The sequence below is a fragment of the Ictalurus furcatus genome, chromosome 21 (genome assembly GCF_023375685.1).
Source record: "Ictalurus furcatus strain D&B chromosome 21, Billie_1.0, whole genome shotgun sequence".
Lineage (NCBI taxonomy): Eukaryota > Metazoa > Chordata > Actinopteri > Siluriformes > Ictaluridae > Ictalurus > Ictalurus furcatus.
The window spans coordinates 3,316,875-3,339,508 of record NC_071275.1 but is presented as its reverse complement, the minus strand read 5'-3'; the positions used below and the strand labels follow the sequence as shown (position 1 = coordinate 3,339,508).

Here is a 22,634-nt window from a genome sequence, read left to right as displayed (position 1 = left end):
AAATTTGGCAATGGGATATGTGCATGGAAGGCAAATTAAGCCAGAGCCTCTTTTAAACTGCTCTCACATAACCATTGAGCCACTAATCTCCTTTACTGGGAAAACAATTGACAGCTTGCGGTATTCGTTTCCTCTGGCGAGTAACCACGGAAACTCATCTGACCTCACAAACTCAGAGCAGCTTCCCTCCAAGAACATCTATTCTGCACCCGTGGTCATTTACACCCTTTCAGTTTCCCACTAGGCCGCTGTGGATGTGCTAGAACGGCTTCGCCTAGACACGATGCTAAGTTATTTAATAGTTGCTTATTGGTGTTGTGGCTAATTTGGAGGTTTGTTTTGTCTTGTTTGGGTCAGCAGATGGTTGGCCTGGAATGAAAGAAAGTTTTTTCCCCCTTTCTGAATATAGAAATAAAGTTTTCTGAAAGCTGACTTTACTTTGTTTCATTTTTATAAATGCATGCAACAAGTCATACATTTTGGGAAAATTTAATTAAACAGACACATGTCCGTCGGATGATGTGTACAAATACATGTGTTCAGCTGAAGAAAAATTTAAGAAACAATTTCACTCCCTTACACCTTATGCCACTTTTACCAATGATTACTCGAAACGGATCAGTGAGTGTAAAGGAAAGTTCAGTAGAGTTATCTAACCTTCAGGTATCCTAACAGCAATTCAAAATTAATAACATGGCTGATGTGCTAAGAGTCGAAAGAGACATTTACAAGTGGCTAATGGAATTTGGGCTCATGCACATTTCATGCATTTCCAAAAATGGCATGAGCACACACAGAGTCTCGACAAATTGACACACGAACTGATACAGACAGACAATGACTATAGGATATTTCCTCATCTTAGAGTCTATTTCTCTATTCCATATTTCATATAGTCTTTATATAGGCTTAATATAATAAAAATTGTTTTACTGAGATAATGTACAATATTTCAGCATTTTATTTAATATAATAAATGTTGGGATAATGAACAGTGTTTAAGCCTGAAGATGCATGATGACCATAAGACGACTAATGGAGCTCAGGTTGCTGTCATTTTAAGAAAATCATATTAAATCAAGATCGTGACTTTTCCTTTTTTCAGTCTTTAGAGTGCACAAAATTAAAATAGAAAAGTAGATCACATACTGTAGGAATGCTAAAGGGCTACTGATTGGAATGTTGTAAGTTCAAATCCTGGCAAAACCTTTAGTAAAACCTTTAGCCCTCATCTCCTCAGCTGTATACTCTCTCATTTATAAGTCGCTTTGGATCAGCCAAATAGGCAAAATGTAAATGCAAATATAGTTTAGCTAGCTAGAATTGTTTCTGGTTTCTAGACCAAATTGCCTCTTTGTTATTCTGTACTATGTGTAGCAGTAGTTCTCTATCTGAATTCCTGTTCGGCACAGTATTTTCATTTTGTCATATCATTTCTCCATGCTCTGCACCAGCATGAAATATTACATCCTGTATGTGATATCTAAACGAAAAAAAAAAACACAAAAGGAGACCCTTGGGTGCATAGGATTGGGCAGCGTGGGTGATATACAACAGAGCACACAGAGTGGGAACAGACTACTTATTGTACAAACCGAAAGCTAATTAAACATGGGTGTCGGAGGCTCTCCCAGCCAAACAGCAGTCCTTTATTACCCTTATTTTTTCACCCAGCTTTTCTCTCCACTTCTCAATCCTTACACATTGCTCACTCTCCTTTCACCTCCCAAACTTAACCAGACTTTTAACGTTACCTCCCTAACCGAACAATGGTGATGGCAAACGTGAGACATTAACTTTATACATTAATAACCCAGACTTGGGTTATTAATCCCTCACCTCACCCTAACATTAACCGGCTATTACCTTTCATATAAGTTGGTCCATGCAATATGCAATCCTGAGATCTCAAAAGCTCCAAAAAAAAAAATTGTCCTGGTACATCAAATATTCATATTGAAATTTTCATGATGTTCATAGCAATTATCACCATTTATAGTGTTATCTTATCTTTAATTATGACATTCTTAATATTAATATCGTTTTCTACCAAATTCCCAGATAAAAAGTTATCTTCCTAACCCAAATGCAAACATTCTTCCACAATGGCGTACTGGACAAAAATTGCAAAATTATCATTTGTTATTATCATCAATTATCCTAGTTTTTGATCATCATCAGCAGCAGAGTTGGGTGTAACATGTTGCATTTTAAAGTGTAACTTTGTAACACATTACTGTAATCTAACTACTTTTTCTGATAACATAGTAATGTAACGCTTTACATTTTAAATTCATTTGATTACAATTACTGAGGTCAATAAAATAACGTTACTTGCATTACAAATTTATTGTTAAGAAAACAATATTAAGTACAAGTCATTTATAAAATAAATCATGTTTTGCCAGAAGAGTTTTAAAAAAAAATATTTATAGCCCTAAGAATATATACAGAATACTGACGACAAATTTACCCCACCTGAACGGTCAGAAAACTGACAGAGTAATTGGAAGACATTCACTAAGGGATCATAATCAAGAACATAAATCACTGCTGCTATATTGCATTAAATAGGGAGCAGTAAATTGCCAGACTGTCATACAACACAAGATTCAACAGAAAAATCATGGCTTATGCTTTTAATTTAACAATATGAACAACCTTATTTATCTATTATTTTTTTCATGCGACATTTAAGACCATTTATAACACATACTTAATGAAAATATATTATCCATTGTTGACTACTGAAATGTTTTGGTAGCGTGATGGAAAAAAAAGTCTGCACCACACCCTGCAGTCTTCCGTTAAGCTAAGATACAGCTTAACATGCCATCAGTTGTGACTAAAAATCATGCCACCACTGACAGACAGGTGGTGGTTAACAAAGTTTAGGTTGTTGTCTATAATATTTTTTTCAAGATTTACTTAAAATGGTGGCTAGATTTTCAAACCGGAGGTGGAAATCGCTACACAAATTGACTCTAGGTATGAATATCGCTAAGGATTTTTTCCCTATATTATATTTACTGTTACTGTTTAAATCCCAGCTTATAATCCAGCTATTTAAATTAAAATGTGTTATTCAGAAACTAATAATAAAAATACAGTATATAGTATGTGTATGTAGAGTGAGTGAGGTATGAATGTGTATGTAGAGTGTAGAGTATGTAAGATATGAAAGTCTTGACCTGCTGATAGGTCCTGCAACTTTAAGGGATTAGAAAGTTGTTTTATTTTGCCCTCGAGTTCTAGGGAAAACAGGATCTGCTGCATCAAATTAATGGGGATAAAAATGTCATTAAGTTATTAAAACGTTATTATTCTATGCAAGCAGGACAAGAAAACTTTCAGACTTAAAGATTAGCTGGAGAGCACCTACTGGACTTTGTAAGTCATGTCTGTATAAAAGAACACTGTTTTGTATATTTTTAATGAATTCATAAATAGTTAACAAGCTCAACTGGAAGAAAGGTGACATGGTGTAAAGAAAGGGGTTTTTACCTGGGGGTCTGAGAGCCGAGAGATGTCAGGGTAAAGGTAGAACTTGATTCCATCTGCTGCACCAGGAAGTGTGATCCCTCGAATGAGCAGGATCACCAACATGAAATAAGGGAAGGTTGCAGTGACGTATACAACCTGCAGGTAGAATAGTATTGTTAAAGTTTATGAAACTGATTGTGGCATTCATCATGCATTAGCTTTTTTTCCCCAACATTGATTTTGGAATTAGGAACAAGACCATGCTAGTTGTACCAATAAGACCACAAGATTTTGCTAGGCAACTAGCATGGCCATACCAGCTAAACCAGCACTACGCTAACACTAATTAGCATTAACTAGCCTGGACCAGCACACAATTCATGCTACTCCAAGCTGTTTTTTTTCAGTAGGCATATTGTCTAAAAGATGTCGACACTTAATGAGCTAAAGCAAGGATGAGACAAGGAAAAATGAATACAGGAGGAGGTTTTGTTTCACTAGTCTACCAAGTGTAAGTGAATGGTATTTGAGTGAATGAGGGAGGATGAGTGGTGGGAGCGACACTCTTGAGATGGTGAGAAGGGGTTAAGGAATGCTCTGAAGCATGCCAAGCAGGCAGGTTCAGCTCTCAAAAGTCTAATTGAGAGTCGGCTGAAAGACGGATTCTCAGGGGAAAGGACAAGGTTCAGCTCTGAGCCAGAGGTTTTGATGGAAAGAAGCACTTAGCACCATGTCTCACCCACAAAAAAGGACAAAAATAGAATACCCAAGAGGCTACCGGTTTGCGATTTGTCAGCAAAGTTGTTCACAGTCTAAACCATTATCAAGTCTCCAACAATAATGGGAAAGCGATTCGTCTCATGAGAGACAAGTGGATTTTGATTCTTCACTCCATCGTACAAGTTATGGCAGAACATCAGGCCACAGATTGCTCTCATACTTTAGAGGTTTCTTAGCTTGGGTGGCTAACACTATTTTTTTTTCAGAAACCTATTCAAGGTCCATAGAAATGAATTCCAGCATAGTGAAGTTCTTTCAGCTCCATGAACAAAACCGCACTTGGGGGGTGGCACTAGGTTCTTGTCGTTCTGGCGTTCAGTCAAGTCCATGCAAGGACAAGACAAGGTCTGGAAACAAAAGCTTTCTGCCCTGTTTCCCTCTAGAAGGAGCCCAACCGGGATGTGTTGGCAGTGTGGGAAAATGTGTGGCAAAGCAACGTACAATTGCCAATGCCTTCACTTTGACCTCAGCCATTTACTGTACTTAAGGTTACATTTACAGGACAACAAGCGTGACTTTATGGGGATTAACAGGTATCCTGTTCACATGGTTACATAATCAAGGCTGATTATGTATGTTCGCTTATAGCCAGTTCTTGCTCGCTTGTTAAAGATCTTTGTTGCACAAACAATTGGCTCTTCTGTTTATTTCGAGACACATTTCATTGAAGTGCGAGTTAGCATTTTCTCACCTGCACCAGATTCAAAAACAACAACTGAAGCTGTTGAGTCTGGAATAACAAACAAAAAGCTGTGAGCTTGTCACCTTAGCATATTTGAATCCCTCATGATGAGACCAGGAACACTTCCCAGTTCCTAATTTTTGTTATACTTTTCAATTAGTCTAACACTATGATTACATATACCAAACTGTGGGCACCACAGAAAGCAAATCCTCTGTTTGGCACTTAGATGCAAGTGCATGGTTTCTATGAACAATGCTCTGACTCGCCAGGAGTCTCGGAAACACACTGACTTTCTCCCAGCTCTCCCCGGGTGAACGTTTAAACCCTTGGATTCACAGGTCAGCCCCATGCCATAAATCTACTGCTGGCTTATGTGAGAATCACACCCGGCCACAAAAGGCCTGTGGAGAGCAGCATAGCAATAGCCCTGAATGCTCTGCTGTGTATAGCGTTCAAACAGGAGGGAAAAAGTGCCTCTCTAGCCGCCATAATTCCTCACAGAAGGGAAGAGGCGAGCTGAGGAACTCTGCATGCTCCTCATGAACGCTCTACTTTCCGTCAATGAATACAGAAATCAATCTTGGCCTGGCCACTAAAGCCTCGCCATGAAGGGACATTCTTCGCTGTTACTTCATGGCCAAACAAAAGCTACTTCAAGAGATACAGGGCCTCGCTGCCGAGTTCTTTTCTCCGGGACCTGTACAATGTGAACCCATTTGTTTTTCCCAACACTACCCTCTCCTTTCTCTCTTTTTCCCCTCACACATCCCTCTCCTTTTCTTCTTTCTGGCTCATTGAGTCTGTTCGGCGTTCTTAAAGACCGCTAAGCGAATCGCATCCAGAGGAAGGCTAGGCTAGCATCCGAGGATGAAAGTCCTCATCGGACTGGAGTAAAGTTCAAGACAACAGAATGCCAAATTTGTATCTTTCTTCCGGAAAATAAAAAACTTCCATGATCATTTTTGTAAGAAAAGTTAGTAGCTTGCTTGAATTTTTACATCATGTTACACTACAGATCTTGTTGATTTTTTATTTGTGTGTTTTTGTGTTTTTATGTTATCAATGGTCTTAAAACTAAACCTCTCTGGGAACATGGCCAGCTAAGCTGAAGGTCGAGCTGAAGGTCAAAGGATAGTATTTATATATTCTTGACAGCTGAACTGTTGTCTGTCCTTTTGAATACCTTCATGCAGATGAGGTCTCCCTTCCTTCCACAAGCTAAATTCGTTTTGACTGTAGTTCTAAATGTTCCAGATGTAGAGCACCATTAGCGATTTCTCTTTTATCCAAACGTTAAAAACTGTAATTGTAAATATGAGACTGACTACCCCAAGTTTTATATATGGAAGGGAAGGAAAGACAGCTGGAGCTGAATCGGTAGAATTCCATATTCATTCCTTTCTTTCTCCCATCCTTACACAAATACAGTATTTTACACACATACTTCCCTGCAAAGACAAAACTTCAATAACTATATTAACACAGATACTCCAACCATTCTACATGTTCCACCAAACATCTTGCAGGCTGATTTTTACAGTGCATTTTCTCCAAAACTGTGTAATTTTGAATCTGGTTACTTTAACATAAGATTTTATACATATTTGTTACATGCACACATATACATATTATATATACACACATTTTTATATTAAATAAATAAATATATATATATATATATAAGATTTTATACATATATATATATATATATATATATATATATATATACATATATATATATATATATATATATATATATATATATATATATATATACACACACACACACACACACAGTTTTATGCAAAAGTTTGGACACCCCTGATAATTATCATAATTTCAGTTTATAATCTGCTGGGCTTTCAATGCAGCAACTTCATTTAGATATAATTTATGCCTTATGGAAACAGTAACATTTCAGTTCGGAAATAACATTTATTGAATCAACAGAACCAACACAATGCGAGTCATAACAAAAACAGACAGGTGTTAAAATTTGGGCACCTCAATGGAATTATCACACTAATATTTAGAAGAGTCTCCTTTTGCTGAAATAGTAGCCTGCGGTTGCTTCTTATAGACACCGATAAGTCTTTTGGACCATTCTTCCTTGCAAAACTGTCTCCAGTTCAGTCAGGTTTGATGGTTTCCGAGCGTGGACAGCCCGCTTCAAATCATTCCACAGATGTTCAATGATGCTCAAGTCTGGGGACTGGGATGGCCATTCTAGAACATTGTATGTGTGAACTGTGCATGAATTCCTTGGTAGATTTGGACAATGCTTTGGATCATTGTCCTGCTGAAACAACCAACCCCAGCGTAACTTCAACCTCTTGACTGATTCTTGAACATTGTTCTTAAGAATCTGCTGATACTGGGTGGAATCCATGTGACCCTCAACTTTGACAAGGTTTGCAGTACCTGTGCTTGCCACACAGCCCCATAGCATGATGGACCCTCCACCAAATTTTACAGTAGGGAGCAGGTTCTTCTCCTGGAACGCTGTGTTCTTTTCCCGCCATAAAACACGCTTCTGGTTGTGACCAAATACCTCTATCTTAGTTTCATCTGTCCACAGCACATTATTCCAAAATAATTCTGGCTTTTTCTGCATCACCCTTCCATTGAGCTGTTCGTTGTGCAAAGTGCACTGGACTGTAGAACGATGTACGATGGCGCCATCAGCAGCAAGATGTTTTTGGAGCTCTTTGGAGGTGGTCTGTGGTTTGTCTGTGACCATTCTAACCATTATTCGCCTTTGCCTTTCAGATATTTTTCTCAGTTCTACCAAATCTTTCCTTCACAAGGACTGTTCCTGTGGCCCTCCATTTTCTAACTATATTTCTGACTGTGGAGACAGAGACCGTAAACCTTTGTGATAACTTTTTGTATCCTTCTCCTAATTCATATTGATGAATTCTCCTAGTTTTTAAGTCATTAAGGAGTTCGTCTGAGGTTCCCATGTTGCTACTTTCCAGTAGAGAATCAAAGATCAGCACAGCTAGCAATTAGCTACCTTGAATATCCTTTTTCATGATTGGTTGCACCGGTGTTTTCAGTCTAATGTTCATTGAGCCAATCAAATCAATTTTGTGTTGCAGTCAATCAGCATTAAGTGACTACATGTATTCAAAACACAACTGAAAGGGTGGTCAAACCTTTGCACATCCTATTTTTCACATTTGATTTTATTTCATACAACTCAATACTGCAACACTGAGAATTTTTGTCTGAAAAACATCACATTATCCAGCATATCACTACGATCTTTTCTTAAAAAGACTTATCTTGCAAATTATCGTGCAGCTTCAGAAGGGTTCCAAAACGTGTGCATAAAAATGTACATGTACGTTAAACAAAAATGTTTAATATTATATATATAGAAACCCTTGATTTTACCTTTCCAGTTGATTTAGGACCTTTCCATATGCAGAAATAACATATGACCCAAGCCACTGCAAGGCACAGAGCAAGTTCCCAGCGCAGCTTCCCAACCTGTTCAATTCCACCGGATATACTGAGGACACGACGCCTGAACCAAAAATAATTTCACTATGAAAACATGGCCATATTAAGAGAAGAAGTCCATATTAGTTCATATTTTCTGTTTATATATTATCCTACATTTGATCTAAACTGAACCCAGACCACACCATTTTACAGCGATTAAATAAGGTCTGATATATTACCTTCATGACCGTGAAGTTACCCTGAAACTGCCGTGAAATGTTGTACTTAAAATCACTCGTTCTTTCAGTTTAGCAGTTTTGCAGGACATGTTAGATATATAAAAGCCACAGTCCTGTCTCAGGCTCTCTGTCCTTCTGCCATTAATCATCTCTGACATGTTCCTGGACGAGGTCCAAGGTCCCAGTCGTAAGAACGATCTGACTGCTAAGGCCTAGCCTTGGCAAACATACAGAAAACCATCTGCGCCAAATTTGTGTCCATACCATTTCTAGCTGTGCGAGTGCCCTTTTGATGCTTGTTCACAACAGCAATGCGAAAAGAATGACAAATTATCAGTGAAAAAGGTTATGCAGTTCTGTGGAATAGTAAGCGGCGGCCCAATTGCTCCAATGTATGTGCTGTGCCAAAAGCTGTCTGGCAAGCGTGAGCATCACTGTGCTTTGTAACTTCCTTGGCTTTTATACTGATGACACCAGATATATCGTAAGTGGAAGTCACTTGAAATCTTGAAACTAGTTTCTCAATGAAATCTCTACAGACTGTTGTCTCATTAGAGTCTGACATAGGAAACTCTCATTTAAAGAACAGGGGTCTTTGAGTAAGTTTACATTATTAAAAATATCAATATAAGATTTTTTTTTTTTTTTACATAGTGTTTGATATTTAGTTACCATTTACATGACAAGGTTGTTAGCATATCATCTATCAAACAATTCGATGTTACAGTTAAATACTGTACAGAAAAAGTTTTACTTACTCCCAAAACTCTATTACTGGTGAGGTGGCATAAGGGTTGGTGAGGTTTTCCACACTGGCATTGTTGAAATCCACACAGTTTTCTAAAAAGAAAAATTGGAATTGGCATGTATTACATTGTGTTTATTCATTCAATCTTCAGCAACCACTTTATGCTTGTCAGGGTTGTGGTACACTGGACCAGTATATCACTGGGCAACATACACACACATTCACACCTAGGAGCAATTTGTCATGCAGATGCACCTACTGACAAGTTGTTTTGGATGGGACAAAGAAACTGGAGGTAACCCACATACACAGGGAAAACATATGAAACACCACACAGACAGGAACCTGAGCTCAGGATCAAACCAGTGACCCAAAAGATGAGATCTGGCAACACTAGTGATTAATTCCATTAATATTTCCATTAAAACAATATACATCAAATAGCCAGTTTCATCTACTTATACACAGTAGGATTGCAGGTCGTTATCTTTGTGTAGCTATGTAGCTCAGCAGTTAAAGCTTCATGCTAGTGACTGGAATATTGTGAGATCAAATTTCAGGATGAGCTACAAAGTAGGAAAATCCATAGACGCCCCCATTTGTTAGCAACAAGCTAGCCAGACATGAGTGATGTATAGGTACCTCCTGAAAACAGCTAAGTATATAGTTAATGTTATAGATTTAACAAGTGACTATATGTGTATGTTGATTGATCTCAAGCTAATACTTGTATATACATTATAAATTATTTACAGTAAAGTGCTACTTTGTTTACAGTTGACGCTGTGAGCAGTCATTCTTATTCGACATCATTTGCTGAATTTGGGGTTGAGGAGACCATGGCGAATTTATGAGAAGAAATTTCGAGTTGAAAGGGCGTTTCCTTTTTTTTTCCCATGTCAGAGGTCAGAAAATACGAGTTATGAATTTTAATTGAATGCAGCATTATTACTGCATCTAGTGGTTAAAAATGGGAACTACAACACCTGCTAATAGAGGATCATTGGGCAGGAATCACGCTGCCCCAGACACATGGTGTGGGAGGAGCAGCGGACAGCACAGTTGATGCCAGGACTGTCAGATTGGGCTAGTTTATATATATATATATATATATATATATATATATATATATATATATTCAGAAAAATTTAACAAGATTGTTTTGGCTTCTTATAATTCCTATCTCTCAGGTTTGTCAGGCTGCCATAATAACACTCCTGAACAGTGATGTAGAGATGAACACACCTGTATTCCAGTAATGGCCGCAGGAGGCCCAGGGCAGCTCGGTGGTGAAGCAGTTAAACAGGTAGAAGATTGCCCATGCCAAAATAATCACATAATACACGTTCAGATAGGCCTCGATGACCTGAGTTGCATAACCAATACCTTAAAAAGAAAGAATACAAGGATATAGATATATATCATACTCTGAGGCTCTATAAGATATTTGACTTCCAGCTGTGTATTACTTTCATAATCATAAGTACACACAGAGTAACTTCATATTTGTCATGAGTACCAATAATAAATGTCAAATAACACATCACAGAATACTTTTTTAAAACTGATGAATTGTTATGAAACTCACGTAGTTTATCAGAAACACTGATTTCTCTTACTCTCGCTTCTTTACAGAAGAATATTTAGAATATTATATATATCCGCATATTTGAGCGGTTAGGCAACCCTGGAATAATTTTATTGTACATCATCTAAATATAAAGGTTAGTGTAAAACTAACAGTAAAACTGTCTCAGATTTCCTTTTCATGCTACAGCATCAGCCCCGTTTGGTTTTAAGTGAAATCATGGGCATTTATTAAAGCTGATAAAATTGGACGATTTCAGGTTAGGTTTTCAGGCCTATCAGCGTTGGAAAATCACACCAATGAAAACAGAGAATAGTTTTACATGTACAGCAAATTCCGTTTAAGGTCTGTATTCAGGTTTCAGCAATATTCCGAATACAATGTTTATATGCGTACAGGAATCTGAATATTCCTGTATAAATGGTTGTTGACAATATGCCGATCTCCACATGCACTTTTCCTTTCCCACTGTTATTTCACTGGTGTTATTTCACAATTCCTTGTGGACTGAGCATGCACATGCATCTTCTTTCAGTGGACTTTCTGAATAAGGTGTGTACATGCAACACATTTCTGAATAAAACAGGCACGTTCCAGGGGTGGGAGTCAGAATTCCGGAAATCAGAATATTGGTTTAATCTGAATCGGGCAGTTGGACTGAGGTGTTTACGTGACTCAGGAGTAATTTGAATATTACCAAAGAAATACTGATGCGCATATAAACGCAGTCAGTGATAATATCTGAATTAAGATAACAATGTTATTTTGAACAACCACCAAACACGCGGTAGGTAACTGGGGGGCGCTAATTAGAGTCGAAATTCTATAGCATGATGAAACATTTTAAAAATCCATCATTTGATTCAGCATTGTGAGAGTACACATTATCGTCTTGTATTAAACTTAATATACACTATACTCGTCACCTTAGCATATGTTAATAGTATTTATCCTGTTATAAGTGATCTTTCTAGATCAGTCTTTCTGCTGTGTATCCACTGTAATTAATTCCCAGTCATATCGACAAAGCCCTTGGTGCAAAAAAAGAAAAAAAGGTGTTTAGAAATGATATTAGCTGACATTTTTGTTGAAAGGAATTTTAACTGTTACCTACCCTCGAAAAGTGGACACACTTTTCTCCAGCATGTGATTCCTCCTTCACTGGTAAACTGGCCTAGCGCTGTCTCCAGGAAGAACACAGGGATACCGCAGCACACAAAGAAGATGACATAAGGCACAAAGAAAGCACCTGCAAAACAGACCAGAGTGCTCATTCAGTCACAGAGCAAGTCCTGCGTTCACACTGTAAACAAACACGGAGTGTCGTAGTGGCTGCGTCATTTCATTAAAGCTGGCTAAAAGCATCAACAAGTAGCATTCTTTCCTCTGAGTGGGACGATTTTCTCCATTACAAGGACAGTGGCTACTTTGATCTTTTAGTCACCAGTACTTTCAAATAAATGAATCAATCCAGTACTTGTCAATATGATCTATTACATGAGACGACACAGAGAAGCGTAGGTTTTATGTAAAGTTTACATGTTTAATTTAAAGTTTATGTAAAGAATAATAATGGGACTATTACAAGAAAGCACAAAATTAGGCGTAGAAAAATTACAACTACTGACGACCATTTTGAATCCTAAATCAATTAGCTCGACTTAACCTAATAAATGCTACTACTTGGCAAATATTGTCATTTCAGGAGAGCATGCGATGATTTCATTCGCTTTGAATAATGCTAACTAGCTATTCATGAACTTAGCCTTGCTTGTGCTAGAAATGTTTATATAGGGTAGCAGGTTTGCAGACTCATTTTTAAGGTTACAGTTTTAGGAAATGTTGCTTCCTGGACTATCAGAATTTCATTTCAACTTATTTTTAGCACCCTAAAGGGTTTTTCAGGAATCCCTAATGTTCTGTGTAGAACTCAACATTGTGAAACAAACTGTTATCACGTCACATGGTTTAATAACATGGGATAAGTTATGTTTCTGTAATGTAAAACCTTTGTAGACTTAATCTTGTAAGCATAATCTTTGTATAACTTATTGGATATGTTACTGAAACTGTGTCTTCACTCTAGCGTGAACCTACCGAAGCTAAACCTGGACACCAAATAATAACTTGCTGGTTGGATTTAGTTCAGATAAATGGAAACTCTTTATGAAGAACAGGGTTGAATGAACTCATATGGTGTTCAGTTATAACCAGGTGGAGTTGTGTAAAATCTGTAAGTGTTGCTGTGGCTCTTTTGGATGCTTTTTCCCTAGTTTGATCCAAGCCTGGATAAACACAGCCCATCAACCTCCTCAGTGTTAACTTCACACTTAGTATTGACTTAAGTATTAAGTATTGACTTAACTGTACCTTTTGGTTTTTTTTTGTTCATATATAAGGAACATAGCACACTTCAGCATTCTTCAGTTTATCCCCTAAAACGTAAATTCAATCTTTTATTTATTTATTTTACTTTGGGTTTTCCCACTGAAATTCCAATTTAAACCAATACGCCCTAGTATTTAAGATGACTAGAAAGCTGTTACTGTTCCCAAAGCACTAGTGTGGACATGCGTCCAGAAGGGATGGCGAAAATAATTTCTCAAACCCTCTAAAAAAAAAGTATAGGGTCGGAAAAAGTTGAACACCTTCTGTGATCTACCTCTAACCCTTACACTAGCAGCTCCCAGAAGTAATGTTTTTAACGCCACAGAGCATGCTAGCACTGGGTATACTGTATGCCAGACTTCTGGATGTTTGTCCAGACCTCCAACTGGTCAACTTGCATTACATGGGTATGCAGACATCCAAAAACATATGACCTTCTCCAAAAGTTCTGCATGGAAAAGGTTCCAAGTGGAACCTCATTAGAATGGGATGGGAACATCACTCTTAACTCTCTAAAGCTTTCTTGATTAAGAGTAGATTAGACCGTGTAGACATTACTTCAGCACTAGTAACCTAGTAGGTGTTCATTGTGCTTATCAGTGCACCTTTAAGCGTTTTGGCATTAACAGACTATTTTGGAGAGATAATGCTGCATGGACGATCTTGAGCGTCTCACCTCCTCCGTTCTTGTAGCAGAGATATGGGAACCTCCACACGTTGCCGAGTCCGATGATCTCTCCGGCCACCGAGAGCACGAACTCCAACTTGCTGCCCCACTGGCCGCGCTCGTGCACGGGGCTCGCGTGCGGAGCCTCGGCGTCTTCCGCGTGCCTCCCGTTCACCATGGGCACGGGCTTGTCGGCTGTCATCACCTCCCAACAGCCTGCGAGCGATAAGAGGGTAAAACGCTGGGTCCGACCCGGAGCATGCGAGGAGAACACCGGACCCGACTCCGAAATGTCTCGCGACGAAACACTGACACACACGCACGCGCGTGCAGACACACACATACACGCACACACACGCGCGCGCGCGCGCACTGGCGCGGGCGCGCACGCACTCGCACACAAGGCGCAAAAGCGCATCAAAGCCGCACATTTAATTAACCAGCGTGTGACTATAATAGCATAGCACCAACACAGTGGACACATTTATCTCTGATCAAAAGAAACAAATAATAACAAACCCGATGGAGCTGGATCCGATTCAAATATTTTACTCACCAATATAAAGTCGTGCAGTAAATCCTTTTCTTGGCTGATCACCTGTTATCAGTCTCAACCCCAAAGGCTCAATTCAAGTCCCTTATACCAGAATAAAAGAAGGATAAATAGGAATAAAGGTCTGTGTGGTGGGAGACGGGTGTGTGTGTGTGTGTGTGTGTGTGTGTTTGTGTTTGTGTGTGTGGAAAGATCTCGGCTGGGTTTGTTGCAGAAAGATGGACGGATTTGCTGTTCTTGCTGCTGCTCAGCTCTGGTTGCTGTGTCTGATCTCGATACGTCTCTGGTTGGAAAAGAGCCATGTGGTAACGGGACTCGCATCCTCCTTAACACCACCACTCTCATTTAGCTCACACTTACTCTGGCCACACACTGCACACCGTGCAATATCAGTAGGGGGTTCTGCTTTGAGCTATGACATTTGGGGTGAAATTTGGGACACTGTGTCAAGCAGGTGGTTTTTATCCACATTCAAGCATCAATTAAATAGCCCCCCCATATGGCTTAACATTTATTGAGAGGACTCACTCAGCATGAGCACAAAGAATATTATGGAAGAATTAAGTCGTTTATAGGTGTTGGTCTCACAGGAGGTGAAAAAGCAGCTTTTAAATGGAAATTCTCTTCCAATGATTTGCAGTCTGCCGTTTAAGGCTTGACACATCTGTCAGAAAGTCTGCACGCATCAATCAAAAAGTTTTAAGCATCTCCAGTGCCAATATTCGAACCGAAATGAAAGTTGACTTGTCGCTTAAAAGATGCATTATAGCACTGAGATTTAGCAGAACTGAAATGTGGTCATAACAATAAATCATTCATCTTCCGTAACCACTTCATCCTGGTCAGGGTTGTGGCTCCGAAGCCTTTCTCTGGAACACTGTGTGGGAGACAGGAAGACACCCAGGATGCAGTCCACGGCAGGTCACCATAACAATGACGCTGAAGAAGTATGATTTCAATTGACGGGCAGAAATAAAACACAGAAAAACAAAACATATCTAAGCATATAAAACATCTTGACATGTCTTTGACACCAACATCATAATTAACGTCGTGGCTTCTCTCAGCATTGGCTCTTTCTTATCATAATAACATCATTTGATTTGTCAGTTGTGGCAGAAGCTGACTATGTATTATCACAATGAGTTGCTTTATTCTCACAGCCTTTTTCCTCATTCTGAAACAGACCACTAACTCTGGATAACAACCAGCTTCAAGTAGCGACTCGTCTCTCAGCAAGAAGAATTACATGGATTGCAGGAAACTGGGAGTTCCCTAAGTGTTCACTGTGCTATGGAAAAGACTGACCTGGTCACTATACAGCATTCAGTTAAGGGTCATTCGTCATTTGAACGCAAAAGAAGTAGGACACCGCATACAGAGAGTGGCCACCAAAGACGCTGGCAAATACTGCGCTCAGTGGAGTCCAACCAGGGTGACATCTGCATTTCTTCTGCTGAACACGAGTCTCCTAATATGAGCTTTGTACATACGAATAAATACGTTTAAAAAGCATGTTGATAACGTCCAAACAATGCAAAAGCATCAACATAGCACATCCAAACAATGCAAAAGCATTCATGGTCAAATAGTCCAAAAGTATCTTCAAACCACATAAAACTATCATCATACAACAGAAACCATACTCAAACATATTAAAGCTTTCTCAAATCATACTGAAGCATGCACAAACCGTGCAAAAAGTATTACTGTACTATACAAAGGCATTCTCAAACCATGTAGAACGTATGGGTAAAGTTGCTCAGTCATTGTAGATATTACAGCAATAGATTATATTTTATATGCCTGTTAAATAAGTTATGCACACTCTCAGTCTTTTTATTAGCATGAGTCCATATTATAAGCCAAAAACAGGTCAAAAGGCCTTCATTTCATTCATTTTCATTATTTAACCAGGTTAAATAACTCATTGAGATATTTTTTAAAAAGACTCTTTTACAAGAATGATCTAGCCAAGAGGACGACAACAAATAACAAATATTCAAATTTACATCATCAAAACAGAAAACAACACAATCAAGGTTCACAGCAACAACTGATCAGAGGATAAAACACAGTATCTGTTAGAAGTACTTTAAACTCATTCAGCGATGGAAGCATGGCCAGCTTTAAATTATGTTGTCGGTTATTCCAAGATTATTTTGCTGCTTGACCAGTGTTTGTGAGTCTGTAGGGAACTAACGCTATCTCTGCAGAGAGACTGGAGACAAGACGGGACGGAGAGGTTGCTAGGATACAAGGACATCACTTTATTTTCTACCTACCAAGCTGTCTTCTGTTGCCTTCCTTTCTTACGATTCTGATATCATCTGACTTCCTTTCTTACGATTCTGATATCATCTGATAAGCTAGTACATATGAAACTGTCGTGTGTACCGTTTGAGCAGGTGTGAATGACATAATGTTGATGTAGAACGCAACTTAACGGATTGAAGTATTTATAAAGATGGCACGTCCTTCAGGATGCGCTCTGAATTCAGCTCTCCGAACCACTCTCACACATGCAGTTCCAGTTCCCCAGCGAGAGACATTTTCACGCTTCTTGCACATGTATACAACGCACTGCTTACACAGTGAAGGAGCAGGAATAGTCTTGTGCTCGAACCCCAGTCGTTTTTGTTTATTTGATTACTAGCCTAGTTTTCAGTAGAACAAGTCCCATGGGACAGATAGTGTCCCAAATCCTTTCAGTGGACGAAAATAAGCAACCCACGTGTTTTTTTTTTTAGTTTTCCACACTACTTAAGCTATGTACCAGTTTAGACAAGGTACGTGCTGATAATCATTTATATAATACTATACAGTTGTACTTTTGAAGTGGAATGTTTATAGAATTGTCTCTATTTCTGCATAAATATGACCTACAACCTCATCGGATGTTCTTAAGTCCTAAAAGTGGATAAAGAGAACACAGTTAAACAAATGAGACAAAAATATTATACTTGGTCATTTGTTTATTGAGGAAAATTAATGATCCAATATTATTAATCTGTGAGTGGGAAAAGTATGTCAACCTTTGCTTTCAATATTTGGTGTGACCCCTTTGTGCAGCAATAATAGCAACTGAACATTCCTGGTAACTGTCGATCAGTCCTGCACATCAGCTTGGAGAAATTTTTAGCATTCCTCAGTACAGAACAGCTTCAATTCAAGGATGTTGGTGAGTTTCCTCACATGAACTGCTCGCTTCAGGTCCTTCCACAACATCTCTATTGGATTAAGGTCAGGACTTTGACTTGGCCATTCCAAAACATTAACTTTATTCTTCTTTAACCGTTCTTTGGTAGAACGACTTGTATGCTTTGTCTTGCTGCAGGATCCACTTTCTCTTGAGATTCACATCAGACACAGATGTCCTTTATAATTTGCTGGTATACTTCAGAATTCATTGTTCTATCAGTCATGGCAAGTCTTCCCAGCCCAGATACAGCAAAACAGGCCCATACCATGATACTACCACTATGATGTTTCACAGATGGGGTAAAGTTCTCCTTGCAAAATTGCCATGCACATCATTGTTGTTCAGTGTTCTCCTGATTCATGAACAGTGACATTAGTCAACGTGAGACAGGCCTTTAGTTGATTAGAGGTTACCCTGGGTTCCTTTATGAAAATATATACCCTTGGTAAATATGAGAAAAGAAGGCTGTGAATAATTGTCTTTATTGTTTAACCTTTTGATATTTTGTAAATAACAAAAATATTCTGCTCTCTTGGACATCAATTGCAAACACTGCACAGGCTTATCAAAAAAAATTTCTTTGTTAAATATAGGTGTGCAACAATTATTGGCACCCCTATGTGTTCATATGAGAAAAACATATTTGAAGAATATTCCCATTGATATTTAAAAAAATTTAATACACCTGGGTGACTAGGGACAGGAAATTGTTCAACCATGACTTCCTGTTTCACAGGGGTATAAATATGAGGTAATACATAGGCCAAATTCCCTTAGTCATTCATAGCAATGGGTAAGACCAAGGAATATAGCTGTGATGTGCAGCAAAAGGTTGTTGAGCTTCAAAAATGGGAAGTGTCTATAAGAAAATAGCACAAGCATTGAAAATGCCCATTTCCACCATCAGGGCAATAATTAAGAAATGTTATGAATCAACCTGGAAGAGTACTCGTGTCTATATCGTCTCAACGCACTGTGAAGAGGACGGTTCGAGTGGCCAAAAAATCTCCAAGGATCACAGCTGGAGAATTGCAGAAGTTATTAGTGTCTTGGGGTCAGAAAGTCTCCAAAACTACAATCCGAAGTCACCTACATCAGCACAAGTGGTTTGGAAGGGTTTCAAGAAAAAAGCCTCTACTCTCATCCAAAAACAAACTCAAGCGTCTTCAGTTTGCCAGACACTACTGGAACTTCAAATGGGATCGGGTTCTATGCTCAGATGAAACCAAAATAGAGCTTTTTGGTAATAAACACCAGAGGTGGTTTTGGCGCACACAGAGAGGTAGCCATATGGAAAAGTAACCTCATGCCCACGGTTAAATATAGTGGTGACTCTTTAATGTTTTGGGGGTTGTTATCTGTCTCCAACGGATTTTTAGACTGCAGGTAAACATTGCAATTGAATGCTGATCAGAACATTTATCACTGTTCTGACCCACTGCAACATCAATGAAACCATTCGTCACCACAACCATCTAATTTATCTATTATTTATTATCTATAGCTTGTGTGTGATTTGGGGTTTTGTGTCTATATTGTTTGATTAGTGTATTCTTCATAAAAAAGACACTGCTCTCACATGCATGTACAGGCAATCCAATCATACTCACCCACCAAGCCTCCAAGTTTCAAGGTTGAAACGGAGGTCAAATATTTCACACTCTTCCCTTCCACAGCTTAATTCTTAGAAAGCACACACATCACTGTGGACTGGTGTATAAAAGGTGGCCCCTTGCTAAGCATGCATTAAAAGGCACTGCAAAACACAAGGATGAAAACAAGGTCAAGCAATAGAAACACTATGTTTCCATGGCAATGCGAATTATAGGGAGGAGAATAACTAGCCCTTGTGTTTGTCTGTTCTCTTTAGCAATGCATGGGGCAATTAGGAGAAAAGGAGAGATAGGTTGGAAAAGTAAAGGCACACACTTTATTGGTGGGAGAAAAAGCACCAAAGCACCAAAAAAGAACGAACCCTTTCTACTTGATTGCCCAAGCACAAGCATATCTTGATTCGATTGTTATTTTTTAAAAAAATCAAGTTTGTTGATTTCCTGAAAACCTAGAAACATCGGAACTGAAAACATTATTAGAATAAGAACAAAATGTTATTGAAAAATTGATACATATACTATATACACATTGTCATTTTAATCTGTGTTGACAGTTAAGCCATTGAATTCAGGCAGGTAATGGTTGTCATGGGAATTGCATTGGATTTAATGGAAACTGTAATGGTCCCTGTAAGTCTCTACTGGTTTGGTGGCATGTTATGTCTAGTGGATACTATTAAGGACTAATAATGGTAATGGTTGTAATGGTTAGCTGATGGTTTGTAATGGTATTTGTAGTGGAGACCATTTCTGTGATGGTCTCTATTGTTGTTTTTTTCAGCAGGGATCTTAATTGCATTGACGTAGATGATTATGTTTATGCCAATGTCACTATTAATAGCACCCATATGAATATATGAAACATTTTATATAGTTTGACTTTCAATGACAAGAACATAAACATTTTATGGCTTAACAAACTTAAAACAAACTGTTGGTTTCTGAGTCTGGATCTGGAAAATCCTGGTATACAAATTCCTTCAGTCTATTCAATTGCATCCATTTAAATGCAAACAAAAAAAAACATAGAACCTCAAGCAATAAAATACAGTCCTCAAAGTGAGAGAGTTAAGATTATTGAATTTTTCAATATGATTAAGACAAATCTGTGCTGGTTTTGCACCTTTCTTTCCCAGGGTACGTTGGTAGCATCCATTATTTTCCCCATTCTCAATTCCATTACTGCAGACTCACACATTGGCATGTGTGATTTCTTGTAATTATTGTGTGTAAGTGGAGGTAAAATGCAAAGCAAAAAAATCTCAGTGGAAAAATGTGTAACTGCAATCAAAAATCTGTCATCTGTGGTTAATGATACTGTGTGAGTGTCTCCAATTTTCACCTTGTATTGCTAGGATATGATGTGACATTTTAAATACTCAATATTATAAAATACACTTAGTTGCTAATTTATTTAATATATCAAACTTACACCATGCATTCATTGTAAAAATATGGTAGACATACAGTGGGGGAAATAAGTATCGAATGCATCAACGTTGTTTTCAGTAAATATATTTCCAATGAGGCTATTCACATGAAATTTTCACCAGACTTTTGTATTAACTCAAGAAGTCCACACATATAAAGAAATTCAAACATTAAAGTCCACAAATGAAGTTATGTGTAATAAAGAGGAATGACACGGGAAAGAAGTATTGAACACGCTAACTGAAATGTATTTAGTACTTAGTGGAGAAGTCTTTGTGTGTAATGACCGCTTCAAGACGCTTCCTGTATGAAGAGATTAATGTTCCGCAGTATTCAGGTGTGATTTTGGTCCATTCTTCTAAACATATTGTTTTTAAATCTTGTTCAATTGGATTCGAGTCAGGTGATTGACAGGCCATTCTAACACCTTGATTTCCTTCCTCTGAAACCAATTGAGAGTGTCCTTTGCTGTATGTTTTGGATCGTTGTCCTGCTGGAAGCTCCACCCACGTCTCATCTTCATCATCCTGGTGGATGGCAGCAGATTCTTCTCAAGAATTTTCCAGTAAAGGGCTCCATTCATCGTTCCTTCAGTTATATGAAGTCTGCCAGTACCATGTGATGAAAAACAGCCCCACACCATGATGCTTCACCTCCAGACTTCACTGTTGGTGTAGTGTTTTTAGGGTGATGTGCAGTGCCATTTCTTCTCCAAACATGGTGTGTAGTATGACAGACAAAAAGTTCAATTTTGCTCTCGTCTGACCAGACTACACTCTCCCAGTATTTCATAGGCTTGTCCAAATGAGTTGTAGCAAACTTTAAACGAGCTTCGACATGCCTTTTCTTTAGTAATGGAGTCTTGCGGGGTGAGCATGAGCAGTGGAGTGCATTGCCTATTGTTTTCTCTGTCACGATGGCAGCTGCTGCCTCCAAGTGTTTCTGGAGCTCTTTCCGAGTGGTCCTTGGTTCTTGGGCTACTCTTCTGACTATTCTTATGACTCCTTGGTCAGAAATCTTGTGAGGAGCTCCTGTGCGTGGCCGGTTGATGACGGAGTGATGTTGCTTCCACTTGTGGATAATGGCCCCAATGGTGCTTACTGGAAGATTCAGAAGTGTTAAAATACGTCTGTATCCAATTCCATCAATATGTTTTGCAACAATAAGGTTGCAAAGGTCTTGGGAGAGCTCTTTGCTTTTACCCATCATGAGATGTTTCTTGTGTGACACCATGGTAACGAAAAGCCTTTTTATAGACCATCAATTTACTCACCCAGCTGATATTCATTTGCACAGATAGGAGGTATAATTACTTACCGATTTCAGCTGGTTCCTTGTGTTACCTTGCCATACCTTAGCATATTCGATCCTTTTTTCCCGTGTCATTCCACTTTATTACACATAACTTTATTTATGGACATTAATGTTGTGAATTCTTTATATTTCTAATAAAAAGAAAGAACAAACAAGGGAATGAAGGACAGTGTATTCCCATTTTTCTGTTTACTAAGATAAAAGAGAAGAGCAAATATAGATAGAGGGATGGATGAATGATGGGTAGGTGGAACAAAGGCAAAAGGAAACGGTAGAAAATACATAAAGTCGTGTGTATACAGAGATATGTAAGAGAGAGGAACACAAAGACAGATGGATAGGTGAATGGAAGGGTCAATGAATGGATGGATAGTAGGATGAAGATGTAAAAAAAAGGAGGAAATGCAGTCTGTCCATTTCTCTGTGTGCTGTGTGAGGTAAGAAGGAACAGCTTGAGCTCAGTAGGTGGCATCAGGACATCAGCTGTCCCGCA

The 22,634-nt window shown here is 38.5% G+C and overlaps 1 protein-coding gene across 1 annotated transcript in view; it reads right to left on the bottom strand.

Moving 5' to 3' along the window:
- slc6a11b (solute carrier family 6 member 11b) overlaps positions 1-14,437 on the bottom strand; it is a 44,435-nt gene extending 29,998 nt beyond the window's left edge. The window contains exons 1-6 of the mRNA XM_053652415.1: positions 14,038-14,437; positions 12,088-12,222; positions 10,631-10,771; positions 9,396-9,477; positions 8,348-8,480; positions 3,505-3,639 (exon numbers count right to left, since the gene is read on the bottom strand). Coding sequence (XP_053508390.1) covers positions 3,505-3,639; positions 8,348-8,480; positions 9,396-9,477; positions 10,631-10,771; positions 12,088-12,222; positions 14,038-14,371 — 960 coding nt within the window. The 5' untranslated portion in view covers positions 14,372-14,437. The remainder of the gene's footprint in view (positions 1-3,504; positions 3,640-8,347; positions 8,481-9,395; positions 9,478-10,630; positions 10,772-12,087; positions 12,223-14,037) is intronic.
- Between the last annotated feature and the right edge of the window lie 8,197 nt (positions 14,438-22,634).